The sequence below is a fragment of the Alligator mississippiensis genome, chromosome 6, assembly GCF_030867095.1.
Source record: "Alligator mississippiensis isolate rAllMis1 chromosome 6, rAllMis1, whole genome shotgun sequence".
In the NCBI taxonomy this organism is placed as follows: Eukaryota; Metazoa; Chordata; order Crocodylia; family Alligatoridae; genus Alligator; species Alligator mississippiensis.
This window is the reverse complement of record NC_081829.1, coordinates 68,966,708-68,981,236: the sequence shown is the minus strand read 5'-3', so window position 1 is coordinate 68,981,236 and position 14,529 is coordinate 68,966,708. Positions and strand designations below refer to the sequence as shown.

General features: G+C 41.3%; 1 protein-coding gene across 3 annotated transcripts in view; it reads right to left on the bottom strand.

Annotated features, from left to right (window-relative positions):
* The window catches only part of TNKS2 (tankyrase 2), a 54,282-nt gene that overhangs the window by 38,859 nt on the left and 894 nt on the right, over window positions 1–14,529 (bottom strand). For all 3 annotated transcript variants that reach the window (XM_059729968.1, XM_059729967.1, XM_059729966.1), the window contains exons 2-7: window positions 8,761–8,985; window positions 7,829–7,924; window positions 7,387–7,423; window positions 5,801–5,876; window positions 4,374–4,468; window positions 386–452 (exon numbers count right to left, since the gene is read on the bottom strand). In XM_059729968.1, coding sequence (XP_059585951.1) covers window positions 386–452; window positions 4,374–4,468; window positions 5,801–5,876; window positions 7,387–7,423; window positions 7,829–7,924; window positions 8,761–8,985 — 596 coding nt within the window. The remainder of the gene's footprint in view (window positions 1–385; window positions 453–4,373; window positions 4,469–5,800; window positions 5,877–7,386; window positions 7,424–7,828; window positions 7,925–8,760; window positions 8,986–14,529) is intronic.

Below are 14,529 nucleotides of genomic sequence, written 5' to 3'. Positions count from 1 at the left end.
GCTTTAAATTGAAATGTGCATCCAACACTGATCAGGGCTTCCAGATTCAGGAGCACGCTGGAGCCCTTCGAGACTCCCATGCACTCCTGAGGCTGGGAATGCCAGTCGACTGGCACTTCTAGCCATGGAGGCACACTGAAATGTAGGGCTCCCAATGCACCCTGTGCCTGGGAGTGATGATCTGCTGTCTGGCACTCCCAGCTGTGGGGGCACACTGGTGACCTAACTGGCATACTTAATTTATGCTGAAAAGGAGGATAGAGTTAGCACACCTAATATTAAACTGAATCCCTGAAACTTGATGTTAACTACAAAATAAAATAGGAATGATTTATGATAGAAGAATCTTACCTAATTTGAAAAAGGAATTAAATTAAAGACCAACCTTTACTAGAAGTTCTGTTACTTCATAATGACCATAGGAACAGGCATTGTGAAGTGGCACCAAGTCCCTTGGCAGTGAGGAGGGAAAACAAACAAACAAATTAAGATTACTACATATATCTTGCCCCAGTATATGCCAATTTAGTACATTGCAAATTTCACAACTATGCTGCCTCTTAACAATTCCTCAAAGTTAAAGACTCACGTGGCTAACAAAGGGGTAGGAAAAAAAGAGACAGAAGAAAAGAAAGAGTTCCAAAAATATTCAAACCAATCTCTTTTTAAAAAGATCAAAGAAAGAAGAATGGACGTTGTATTGTTTGTATAAGCAACTTGGTTCCAGGCACCTTATCAATTTAAAGGATAATTAAACGGAAAACAATACATCAACACAAGTTATTTCAAAAGATGACAAGTTTGCAAAACTTACATAAAGTAAAAGCTGCCTTAACCGGCACCTTACAAGCTGGCATGCTTTATTAATTGGCATGCCGGCTTGTAAGGTAAAAGCAAAACTGGAAGTGCCACAGTGGGCACTTCAGGTTTCGCTGAGCCGCCATGGGCCGGGGCAAAACAGCCTGCGCTGCTGAGTCCCCATGGCCCAAGGCACAGCAGCCAGTGTGGAGCCCATGTCCGTCCCTCAGGGTCCGTGGAAGGGGCAGTGATGCAGCGGAAGGGGTGGTGACACTCCAGACTCAGCAGGAGAGGTAGTAGCCCGAACAGGCAAACTGTTTGGGCCTCAGTTAACAGGCATATTTTGTTATCCGGGGATATATTTTGATTCATGGGGAATCTGGACCATTCCCCATGGCTGCCAGATAAAGCTTTTGCTGTAATTCAGTGGTGCTTAACCCTGGCCCACTATCTGGATCCAGCTTGCACAGCCATATCATCCAGCCTGTAGGACTCCCTAAAGGTCAAGCTATTTGGCAGCCGAGAGGAACAGTAGCCGTGTTAATTGCTCCCAGAGCTATGGAAATTAACACTTAGAGGGCAGCCTAGGCGACAGTGACCATGAAATCATTACGTTCATAGTCCATCGCAAGTCTGACAAATCAGATACCAAGCTAAAAGTCTTAGACTTCAAAAATGCAAATTTTAATAAGCTCAGGTCACTAGTAGAGAGTGTCCTGAGAGACCAAGGACCACAGATAAAGGGAGCATGAGAAAAATGGTCATTCCTTAAGGAGACAATCCTTAAGGCTCAGCAAAAATCCATTCCCTTATGGAGAAAAAGTAGCAGAAGGGTCAAAAAACCCTCTTGGCAAAGCAAGGAAGTTGCAGCCCTCCTACAGAAAAAGAAAGAGGCATACAAACATTGGAAGCTTGGGACAGCCTCTAAGGAAGACTACTTGACAATGGCCCACACCTGTAGAAACCAGATTAAGCAAGCTAAGGCAGAAACTGAACTAAAATTAGCTACAAAAATCAAGGACAACAAGAAGCCCTTCTTTAGCTACATAGGCAGTAAAAGGAAAACTAATAGGAGTGTGGGGCTGCTACTCAATGCCTCAGGATAAAACGGAACTCCTAAATGACTACTTTGCCTCGGTCTTTCACAAGACCAAGGGGAACAACATGCCAGGGAGGGCACAGAACAAGCAGGGCGGGATTGACATCATTCCCACCATTGCCACAGAACTGGTGTATGATCAATTAAAGAAATCAGAAGTATATAAAATCAGGAGCAGATGAACTCCACCCAAGAGTGCTGCAAGAGTTGGCTGAAGTAATCGCATAGCCCCTGGCAAAAGTCTTTAAAAAATCATGGGCCCCCGGAGAAATCCCAGAGGACTGGAAGAGGGCCAATGTTGTGCCCATCTTCAAGAAGGGGAAGTGTGAAGACCCAGGAAACTACAGGCCAATTAGCTTAACTCTATTCCAAGGAAAATCCTAGAAACATTCATCAAATAGGCTATATGTGACAAACTTGCAGAAGGCATGATACTGAATGACAGCCAGCATGGTTTCATTGTGGGCAGGTCTTGTCTGACCAACTTCATATCTTTCTATGATCAGGAGACTTGTCACCTGGATGAGAGAAAAGTGGTTGACATCATATACCTTGACTTCCAAAAAGCCTTTGACCTGGTATCCTATGAGGTACCGATCAGAAAACTGGAAGATACTGGGCTTTACTGCGGGACCATCAAGTGGGTGCAAAACTGGTTGCGGGGTAGGACACAGAGAGTCCAAATGAATGGATCGGTGTCACCGTGGCGAGATGTGGGCAGTACCCCAAGGGTCGGTACTTGGCCCAGTGCTGTTCAATATCTTCATCAATGACTTGGATGAGGGGGTGAAAAGCCCATTGGCCAAGTTTGCAGATGACACCAAGACATGGGGTTGTGCGGACACACCTGCAGATACAAGCAGACGTAGACAGGCTGGCATGCTGGGCACAACAGAACTAGATGAGGCTCAACGTAGAGAAATGCAAAGTGCTGCATCTGGGAAGGAAGAACCCCAGCACACCTAAAAGTGTGGCATCATTAACCTGACCAGCACTACAAATGAAAGGGATCTGGGGGTAACAACAGACCCCAGCATGAATATGAGCCGGCAATGAGACGCAGTAGCTGCTGGGGCCAATAAAACTCTGGCATGCATCAACTGATGCATCTCCAGTAAATCTAAAGAAGTGATTCTTCCACTTTACTCAACATTGGTGTGGTTGCAGCTGGAGTACGGCATCCAGTTCTGGGCACCGCACTTCAATAAGGATGTGCTAAAGCTCAAAAGGGTCCAGAGAAGGGCCACCCGCATGATCAGGGACTTGCATGGCAAACCATGAGGAGAGGCTGACAGATCTTGGACTCTTCAGGCTAAAGAAAAGAAGGCTGAGAGCGGACCCGACTGCAGCTTACTGCTATATCAGAGGCATACAACTGCTCACCAGGGCACCCTGGGGAAAAACTAGAAACAATGGCCACAAACTCCTGGAAGACAGTTTCAGGTTGAACATTAGGAAAAACTTCTTTATAACTAGGGTGTCCAGACTAAGGAACAAGCTCCCCTGAGAGGTGGTGTAATCATTTACCCGAGAGGTCACTGTGTGTTCCAGATGACATGGCCCACATAACTGGACTGGTTGGATCTGGTGTGCAGGGCCAGACTGGCACACAGAATTTAGCTTGCAAGGCCAGTTATGTTGAGTACCACTGATCTAACTGGTTGGTTCTAAAGTCACTGGACATGACTGTATGCTGTGTATTTAAGAGGCCCAAAGACCTTGCAATCCAGAGAGAATGGAATGGAAGATGGCTGGTAAAAAAAAGTTTTCTATACTCCCACGCTGGAGGTGGGGTGTGCACAGACACTGTCAGGAAAACTTAGAGAAATCAGAGAGATGAAATGTCAGGGAGGCCTGATTGAAAAGGGTTTCACCTTTGGTCTTTCATTAGATGGATATTGTAGGTACCTTTAAAGTGTGTGTGTGTGGGGGGGGGAGGGAAGGGAGGAAAGAGTTAATAAAAATTCAGTTTTCCAAAATCTTGGCTTATTTCAGTCAGGTTTCTCAAATCCTTATACAATAAGAGAACTCTTAGAAATATGCAATCTAAAAATCAAATAAATGTGAAACAAAGTTGTTCTATTATTTTATTACAATTTTTTAGGGAACAAAAATAATGACAACGAAGGGAAGTGAAGTGAAGACTTGATCAACTACAGAGGCATGTCCTGAATTTTAACAGCAATGATATAAAAGCATTTCTATTTATCTAAAAATCACTTCACATCTTTTGAACATTCAGCAGTTGTCTGTTTATAACTTAGAATGCAGCACAGTTATGGCCAATTTAGCACAAAAGGTTATTCTTAAAATTGGGACCAAAACTTATGAATTTACAATGTATGTTAAAAACAGCATATCAACCTCAAAATTTCTGACATGTGACTTGGTTCAAATTTTTTTTTAAATAAGGGTTCTCTATTGCATAATAAAGTCTGTTATTGATACATAACAAACAAGTGAATTACAAGCTTACCCTTTATCCTTAGCATGCACATCAGCTCCATGTTGTAGTAACAACTGCACAATCTTAACTCGGTTATATCCAGCTGCTAAGTGCAATGGAGTTGACTGAAAAGACAAAGTTTTAGATAAATCAAAATCATAAATCCAACTAACAGTAAATATAATGAAATATGTAAAAATAATGTCCTCAAAATACTGAATCAGTAAAGAGTGTTTGAACCAGGTGTCTGGCAACTTTTCCCACTAAACACTGAAACAGCAAGGTTTTTTCAATAATACGTTTAAATGATAGCTACCATGAAAGATTTTTGAGCCCTTCAGCCACCTATGACTACTTCTCAGTTCAGTTCTTTCATAAATGTAAATATTCTACCAGTACAGATTGCCATATTATGAATAGGTCTCCTCACCTAATGGCCAGTTAAATTTTGATGTAATCCATGGGTATTAACTAAACTTGAAAAAAAAAAAAAAAGAGTAGGTTTGAAGTAAGGAGGAGGTTGGAGGGAAAAAAAAAAAAAAAAAAAATCACCTTATCCTTCACTTGCACTCCCAAGGCAGATGATTGATTTATGTTCTGTCTAACCAAACCAGATGGGGAAATTTAACAGTGCCCAGTACACAACAACAAGAAGCAACAGACTTTGCACAATGACCTTATCCTTTTCATTCAGGAAGATCATCAGCACCAGGAAATTTTAGTTTTTGGAGACCACACATGTTTTAGAGTAAGTGAAACAGCAGCACCAATATTTTGGAGGCCCCTTAGCACAGGGCCTACCCAGCCCTGATTTGTGAGAAAGTTAGAAACCACAAAGAATGAGCCTACTCAAATATCTAACAGGGCCAAAAGATGGAAACTTGACCCTTCAAAACGAAGTAGGTTCAGCCTAAATGGATTTCTGGATTTCCTGGACAGATTTTGGCATCTGTAGCTTAAATGTGCTTATCTAGTTACCAATATATAAACAATATCCAATTCCTATAAATGACAACATTACCTTAATTTTATGAAGAAGTGATGTCAAAATAACTGATATACCTTAGGGTACATGACTACAGTAGTGCAAAAGAACAGCCAAGGACTAACTGATCAAGTCATTTGATAAATATTAGCATAAAAAAATATGAGGTCTTTTCTATGACTTTGACATTGATGCAGCTGGCGAAAAGGTCAGGCAGAAGTTCCTAAAGAAAAGGTGTTTTACCTGACCCAGGTATGTGAATGGCTGCTTAGAAAACAAAACAAAAAAAATCTTCTGACAACTGCCAACAAGTATATTCCTTATCTTCACAAATATTTAAGTAATTTGAACTGACACCTAATAACCAATAATTCTTAAATTTTGATCAAATGCTAGTTTTAAATATAAAGTAATAAGCTGAACAACATCTGAAAATAAGATTTAGTTAAATGCAACATTTTAACTAAAATACCTTTCTACCATCACTTGCATGACAGTTGACATTTAATGGTGTAAGAAGAGACATCATCTTTTCTTCATTTCCACTCCTACAAAACAAGGTTTTAAAAACACGTCAGAGTTTTGACTGCCAACAGTTAAGGAAGTCCCATATTTCCTTGAATACAAGATTCCCTGCCCCCACCACAAGCAGCATGGGAAAAAGAGCCCCTCATCTTATATTTGCATACAAGAAAACCTCATTAAATACACTATCTATAATTAAAATGCTGCCAAAAGCAGCATGTACCCACAGCAATGGAAACCAACTGTGAAGCTGATTCAATGCAGCCAATACTGAACATAACTATACAACACTTGGCCTACACTGGGCAAACAAACCAATGCGAACCTACCACAAGAACAGATTAGTGAAGGGGTGGGCAATTATTTTAGCTGGAGGGCTACTTAATGAGTTTTGGTGAGGTGTCGAGAGCTGCACATAAAGTCTTTCAGAATATATTTTAATAAATTATAGATTAAAAAATAAATCATATGAAAAAGAAAAAATTAAAATGTTACAGTACATGTTATTTCCCAGCTGTGGCAGGCAGCTGGGAGGCTGCACTGGAGCCTGCAGAGCCCTGGCCTGGCTCGTTGCTGGCGGTGGGTGCACACATGAGCAGGGCCAGGGCTCCACAGACTCCAGTGTAGCCTCCTAGCTGCCTGTCACAGCTGGCCTGGGACCCTGCTGCAGCTGTTTGTGCAGCCTGCCCGCCTCCTGCTTTGGTTTTGGACCATCTGGCAATCTGCAGGGAGTGGTGGGACTGCTGGGGTCACTCAGCCAGAGGCATGTGGGGTGGGAGGCATCACACTCGGCCTGTGAAAATGGCAGCTGGCCCCAGGATCTGGCCATAAAATCAGCCAGCCACCTCATAGATTTCGGTAGACCTCTAATCTTAAGCTTTTTGGCTTTGGACTATTATTATGCATAGTTTGTGCTATGTGTAAATAGGTACAACAATGCTGCTTAAAAATGTATTTATGGAGTACCTGTGCTAAAGCAAGGTGCATCAATTCTGAATAAACTATGTCTATGGGTGCCCGTAGTAATTTGCTGGTATCTGGGGGGCTAAGTTGCCCTTTGGCTTCCCCAGTGTGTGGAAGAAGCTGGGGAGGGGAGAGGGCAACCTAACCCCCCAGAATTATTTTTCCTGCTGCAGCTATGAGAGGGGGAAAAATTTGGCTCCAATAATTAGATTCCACAGGTGGAAAATTATAACAAATTTATGAATTTCCCATATACAGAATCTAATTATTGGGGGTTGTCTTATATTCTGGGTCACCTTATACTTGAGTAAATATGATAAGTATGCTTCTTGTTTAAACCTTTATGAAGGAAAAACTTAAGCAAATTTATATTTACTTCTGTTTTGCTGACATCAACTCCTCTCTCTCAAAAAAAAAAAGGAATGTCTCATAACTGTTTATCAGTTTCACCCACAAGGGACAGCCCTGGCCTTGTACCAAGCCAGCTCAAAGTTAATTTACATACATTATATGAAAAGTGGACAATTCTCACAACACTGCCATATTCATATTTTCCACAGAAATACATACCTGGCACTTTCTAAGAGCTCATCTTTCTTGTATTCACCTGAAAATTAACAGAAAATGGATTTTGTTTATACTTAGACACACACAGTTGGATACTAATTTAGACAAAGAACCTGTCATTTATATTTGAGGTAGCCACATAAAAAATACTTTTATACATAATGTTAACAGCCTGCACAATCCTCAGAGAAGAGTAAAGTGCTGGTATGAAAGCAAACCATTAAATTAGCACAATAATCAGCTTTCCAGAACACATCATGTCGCATGCCTGCATTTTGAGAACATTCAGCCCACAAAATGATTCTGTTTGGAGCTGTAAAAGGTAAATTATGATTAAGTTAATATTAAGAAATGAGAAATCCACACAGGAAAGAATATTTTTCATAAGAATTATGACAGCTATAAGCCAATGTGTACCATTTGAAAATGAATGTGCATCACTTACCAGTCAGCACTGACTTTGCTGATGGATCTGCTAAGTCCAAAGCTGTCCTTCCATCTGTATTACGGATGGTCGGCTCAGCACCATGTTGTAACAGAACTACAATAGCAAAATCCTTTATGTGAAAAGAATTCTGAAAAACCAGGCTTATGCTATGGCTTATCATTCAACTGGGACCCAATAGAAGAGAACAGTTGGGTAGAGGATGTCAGTTTCCTTTGTGTCAAGATCCCTTAAAGCTGTTTTGTAAATTTACCTTCCTCAAAATAATGTGCCTAAAGTGATGATAAACTATTATGTCAGAGTAAAGGTTCAGAATAATATCTGCAGAACTGCATGTCTGAAGCTAAGGGCTCAAACAAATTTAATTTCTCGACTCCATTTTGCCTTTATCGTGCTCATAAATGTTTAGTCAGAACACAAGTTCAATTTAATCTCTTCCTCCTAGTAAAGGCTTTGACTAGCTAAGCAAGAGTAGTGGCACAAAAAAAACAGAATTAATCCATTATTAGTAATAGCTTCCATTCTTAAAAGCATGTCTTCCATGTCTTAAAAGCATTGTCTCAGGATTGGGAAGGAGCAGGTAGGAAAGTGAGTCTTGGGGGCAAACCAATTTTCAAAATGAATCCATCTTACATCCCTCTCGTTCCCTTGACCACATCAACATTAAGGCGGTATCTGAGGTTACAGGGCATTTCTTTTTGTACTTGAGTAACCAACAGGAAAAGTCAAAAGACGTTTTTTAAAATTGCAGCTATTTTATTTCTGAAGTGCAAGTTCCAGTTTAAAATAGATTTTTTGTTTTAGCAAATGTAAGACATTCTAAAATGTATTGGTAAACACAGCTTGATAAAGAAAAATAGGGGCTTTGAAAGGTTTTAGTGCGTCATATGGAAATCAGCCAGCAGCAGGGGAAATTTAAGAAAATTACCTACCTATACAGACATCAATCTTTCCCTTAATGGCAGCTTCGTGAAGGGGAGTATAGTTCCAATTATCCCGAGCATTAGGATCTGCACCATGACGCAAGAGAAGATTGACAACTTCAGCATGACCAAAAGAGCAGGCATTATGAAGAGGAATGAGGCCCCCATCATCCCGTGCATGGACATTGGCACCACTCTGAAGCAAATATTCAACTACATCCTTCCGACCAAAGCCTGAAACAAAGAGGGGATTTTGTATAGCCCACCAAGGACAAAAGCTATAAATAAAGAAAAGACCAAAAGTAAAAATAGGAAATCAAAACACTTGAAGGGGGTCACTACTGTATTCAAAACCAGGACTCCAGCTTTATGCTACAAGTGGTGACTTGCCCTTGCCCTATATGCTAATTTAGAGGTGGCTCATTTCACAGCATCTTTACAAAACCTGTTTCCTTCCTTTGAGTAAGACAATTTCCTCTTATAAATTGTAGGGTACATTAAACAGGTCAGTGTCAACTAACTTGCAGATTTTCAGTAACATATTTGGAAAATATGGTGGTTGTTTAGCTTTTTCTAGAATAAACTGTTTCAACCACTTCCTGTAGCGATTACATCCTTTTTAAAACTGTATCTGTTGCCTTGCGCAGTTCACAGGTCTCTTTACTAGTCCTCATTTTGGATTCTGTTTTGCTAAGCCATACAAAAACCACCCCCTTTTAAAGATGTATTAAATAGTTAGAAATTTAAGTCTTTCAACATATCTTGACAGAAACAAACAAGGCACTTTCCATGCACTAAATAAGCTCTTAATAGGTAATGTCAGCTCGGCACAGGCTAATATGACAGGATAAATAAGGAAAATCCAGATAAAAAGCAATTTTTTAATTTAGTTGTCTTTACTAACCACATGTATCCTGCAAACCATTCACTAGGGACAACAGAATTATTTTCAACTTTCTATCTTCAAACCTGTCAACTATAACAACTTTTTTCTGTGAAACTAATTATAGTCAATCTGTCATCAACAAGAAAAAAATAACAGAAAATGAAATAGCGATCTAAATTCTAGATATAAAATCTAAACATAATATCTGGTCAGAACAATCTAAGCGAAATGAAATGTTTGAGATTTAAAGCAAGTAAGAATCTTGAAGTTCTCTGTTAATAGCGATCAGTTTTCATTTTAGGAGACAGGAAACAATTTTGCCACAAATTCCAATATACAGGATTCCTTTTAAAGGTGCAAGCACTCTGAGGCAAGAACCAACTTTTTGTTCTGTGGCTATACTGAACCTAGATTAGGGCTCCTAAATACTACAATAATTCAAAGAAACGGTAAAATAATGGTAGACCTGAGCTTAAAATTCTAAATTAAATGGAAGATTGCTGCTCACATTTAAATACCAACACACAATCCTCTCTCAACTCACAAATGGATCTATGTCAGAGTCAGGACAAGATATTTAATCATGCAAGCTTTTTATGAAATAAAAAAGCCATTTACTCATGAAAAGCTGTTTTACTTAATCGTAAGGCCTATCATTGTTAAAAAAAAATCAACTGCTCCCAGATAAAAAAAAAAAAAAAAATCTAGCAGAGCTGACATCATGCACTTAACACAGCATACTCAATCTTTTCTTCCTTGGAATCATCACTTAAACCCTTGGAAGAAACATCCAACAGGCAAGTAGCCTCTGAAGTAATTTGGTAGGAGTCTGCAGGGCTGTTATTTAAGGATGTTCAGAATGTCTATTTTCAGTGATTCCTAATATAAGTATAAAGATCTGATTAAGGATGAGAAAAGAATAGATTTTTAAATGAACTCTTAGGTGAGGCTTTACATAATCCTTAAATTATTGGAAAGCAAAATATATGCTTTGTATTTTAATTAAACCTAGCTTGCAAGTAATACTGGCTGAGGGAGTAAATGTTTTCCATTGTCATAAAAGACTATACAAGCAGATAATAATTACTCAGCGAGCGAGTACCAGGCCGATTTAATGTTATCTTGCAGTAACACAAGCTTTGTTTCAAGTCAATTCTGCAATTCATTACCCTAATTTAGCTATGCCAGGATCAGCAACATTTTCTGTCTGTGGGCTGGGATAACCCACCCTGGGTCAGAGGCAGGCAGACAGGCGGGCGCAAGGACCTGCCTGCTGCCAACACTTGTCTACATGGCAGCACAGAGAGAGCACCCTGCTGAAGCCCCACATCCATGGGTTGGATCTAGCCCATAAGGCCACAGATTGGCAATGCCAGAGCTATACCATTAAACATTTTTGAAATTCCCATATATCAACATTGCTAAACATGTCTATCCCTATGTATTAAGTTTTTCTGGTTATGTCTTTTCAAGAAGCTAGGATGACTTCAGGCACTCGCTGAACTTTATTCTGCCTACAGAGCTAAACCTTATAGGATGTAACTGATGATGACGATAAAGGCCCTTGGGGTGTTTCAGCAGCTCTCTAACACAATGAAGAACAAGCTTCACTCCTAAAAAGATCCAAAGGATCAAGCATGAAATCCCTCTCTTGGAGCTGCTAGTCCCCAGACAGATCTTCACATGATCAACACATGTAGACAAAAATTTGACATTCAAATCACAGTACAGATAATTCCTGGATAGCTATCATGCAGCTGGAAAACTCAAGATCAGCTAGCACCCAGATTGATGTCAAAGCCTTGTGATTGCTACTTGCCATAACTTTTCAGAATCCACTGAAACTAGTGTCACACAGTATGAATGCTAACAAAATAGCTACAGCCCCGAACTTCCACTGCAGTCTTCATTAGAACCTGCTGAATCAAGTAAATCTTTTCTGTGAGACTGGCTACAACTAGGATTGCAGCCTGAGGCAAGAACGTCTTTTGGCTCTGGGTAGGCATTATTTAAAATTCAAAAACAAATGAGATGCTTCACCAGTGATTCCTGGAACTTCTGTATGGATTTAGCATGGATTCCTCACTTCCTTGGGGAAGTGTGTATGGGAGAAGGAGCCAATGTGAGTATAGCAGTGCCTCTGATTAACTCTCCCCTTTCAGCAAGGCACTGAGGACAGTAATGTTGGTGGATCAATACTGTTTATTTTTCAATGGACAGCTTGGAGAAGGGAGCCAATTGCCATACATAGCAGTGCCTCTTGCTTTAATTAAGGATAGAAAGAGAAGACTGCCTTCGTGGACAAAGAAGAGGGAGCTTCTACCTATGCAATACCTCCTCTTCAGCATTACCCCACTGCTACAGGAGGGGCTCATCATTTTTCTTTATTGTTTTGCGTAGATATATATGTTCAGTCTCATATCGGATTGGCACTGATATAGGGAAAAATCGATAGCATCAGAAATCTGCATTTTTGCCTGAGGTGGCCAATAAATGCCCCGTGCATGTGCACAGCTGCAGCATGTACGCAGCCAGGAGCATAGCCTGACGGCTTGGAGAGCAGGATCTGACTGATAAGTCTGTTGTGAGAAGGGAAGAGGTGTGGGGAGCGGCAAATTGAGGCCCCTGCAGTAGGGAGGGACTGGGGCAGGCATTGCACAGCCAGTGGGGGGCGTGGGATGAGTCATGAGTGGCTTGACCAGGGGGAGAGGCTCCTGCCACTGCACGCATCCTGGGAGGTCATGGGGGGCATGTTCCCCTGGATCTGCGTGTGGGGCGAAGGCAGGCTGCTGCTGTGGACTGGGGCAGTGCTAGGCTATCCCTGGCAGGGGTGTTGGGCAGGGCTGGGCTCGGGGCAGGCGGCAGCAGTGCTGGGAGGGGGGCTATGGCAAATTCTGGGGTGGCTGCAGCAGCCTTCCCCCTGCAGCCCCTTCCCAATGCCACTGCCACCTGTCCCAAGCGCAGCCTGGCTCTGCTCCCCTCCCAGGAAGAGCCTGGCACCACCCCAGTCCCAGCCTGCAGCAGCAGCCTGCACTTGTCCTGAACACAGGTCACATGCCCCCACAGATGGGTGCAGGGCAGAAGCTGCTTCCCCCTCCCCCTGCTGAACAGTGCCTGCCCTTGCCCCACTCCCTCCCTCACCCTGGGGGCCTCAATCTGCCCCTCCCTAAGCCCCTTCCCTCCCGGCACACCAGACGTACCAGCCTGATGCTGGTGTCCAAGCTGCCCAGCTGCATATCAGAATTGGATCAGTATTGGCTGATACGGCTCCTTAAAAGAAGATTAAATTTGGCCATTGGTACTGGCCCAAAAAATCTCTATCAGTGCACCCACAGTTTTGTGGTACTTATTCCTGACTCTGGAGCCACTTGCAAGACCAAATATTGGAGTTCACATATTGAGTCAGAGACAGGCCTTCTTTCCTTTCCTATCCTCTCCATTATTGTGAGAAACATTCCACTGCAGAACAGCCAAGAGATGCCTCTACCACCCTTTTTTCCAGCTATGACAACTAAGCTTATTGTGTAGATTCCTGTGACTTAACTCCTAGATCTTCCTTGGGATTTGAAATGGTTTCTCTAGCCTTTCTGCATTGAGTTAATAGCCCTTCTACTTACGTTTGTAAGTAGTGTGTTCTTTTGTGTAGTTACCGTAGATGAACAGAGTTTCTGTAAAAAAATTTTATTCACAGGAACAGCATCTAGTTACCATAAACCCCACCAACTCTCTATTGTACTTTTTGGTTGACATGCTCCTTGTCTGCCTGTGTGACATGAAATCTGTTTTTGACAGCTAGATACCACTACCTTTCTGCACAGGGATTGACCAACAGTCTATTTAACCTTCAATACAACTTAATGGCCAGAGGTGCACTTCTGCCGCATACTACAGAGTCCAGATTAATCTTCAACCAGATCCTACTGTCACCGTCTTTCTATCATTATTATGTGTGCTTTAAAATCCACTTTATAAAGTGTCTCTCGTATCAGGAAGAAGACTGGAAATTGCTTTTATTTAAGGACTGCGAGAGAATTCAACAATGTCTGCCCAAAAAAGTTAAAAAAAACCCAAAACAAAACCAAACAAACAAGGACACCTAAGTTGCAATGCAAGGACACAAACCAATTCAAACAGTTCCTTGTGCTGTGGCTTCACCTCTGCGTCAAAGCAATAGTCTATAAAGGCGAACAGATTTCTCTAGAAGAGAATTAAACCAACAAAATTTTCCCAGCACATGCTCTAGAAATGAAAGTACACACCCAAGCTTATTAATAATCGTTTTGCAGTGAATAAGACAGCAGAGCCTTTGTTACCACTTCCTGGAAGGTTTCTCTATCTTCTATAACCTAGTAATCCCTCCAGAGACAGAAAACTGAAGGAGCAGTACTTAATAATATTCAAACCTTAACCAAGGGAACAAAACACAAATTAAAACTAGTGTTCTATATTATATTATAGTCTTGATTTTATTATAGTTCAGGTCACTGTAGAAAAGGCCCAACTCCAGCAGTGGAAGTCAATCTTAACAAGAGACTGGCAGCTCTATCAGATTTTATCAAAGTCTAGCAGGCTGAGCTGTCCTAGGAGGGAAATCATCAGTAACCTCCTTGTAACGCAACTGTATCCAGTAATGAAAGGGATGAGTATAGTCAATTAAGTGACCGCTCAGCGTCTTTACTGCCTAGTGGCACACATCCCCTGTGCCTCTCTCTGTTTAGAATCTAAACTAATGCAACAAGGGTTTTATTTTTCAGATGTAAGAGTTTTCAATTTCCATTTTGCAAACCCAAGCAGGATGATTCTTTTGCTCATGCAGGCATTTAAATGGTACTGTTTTACATGACTACCTCCTCAGAGCTTCGATTTTTCTGTTATCACCTCCATAATGTGCA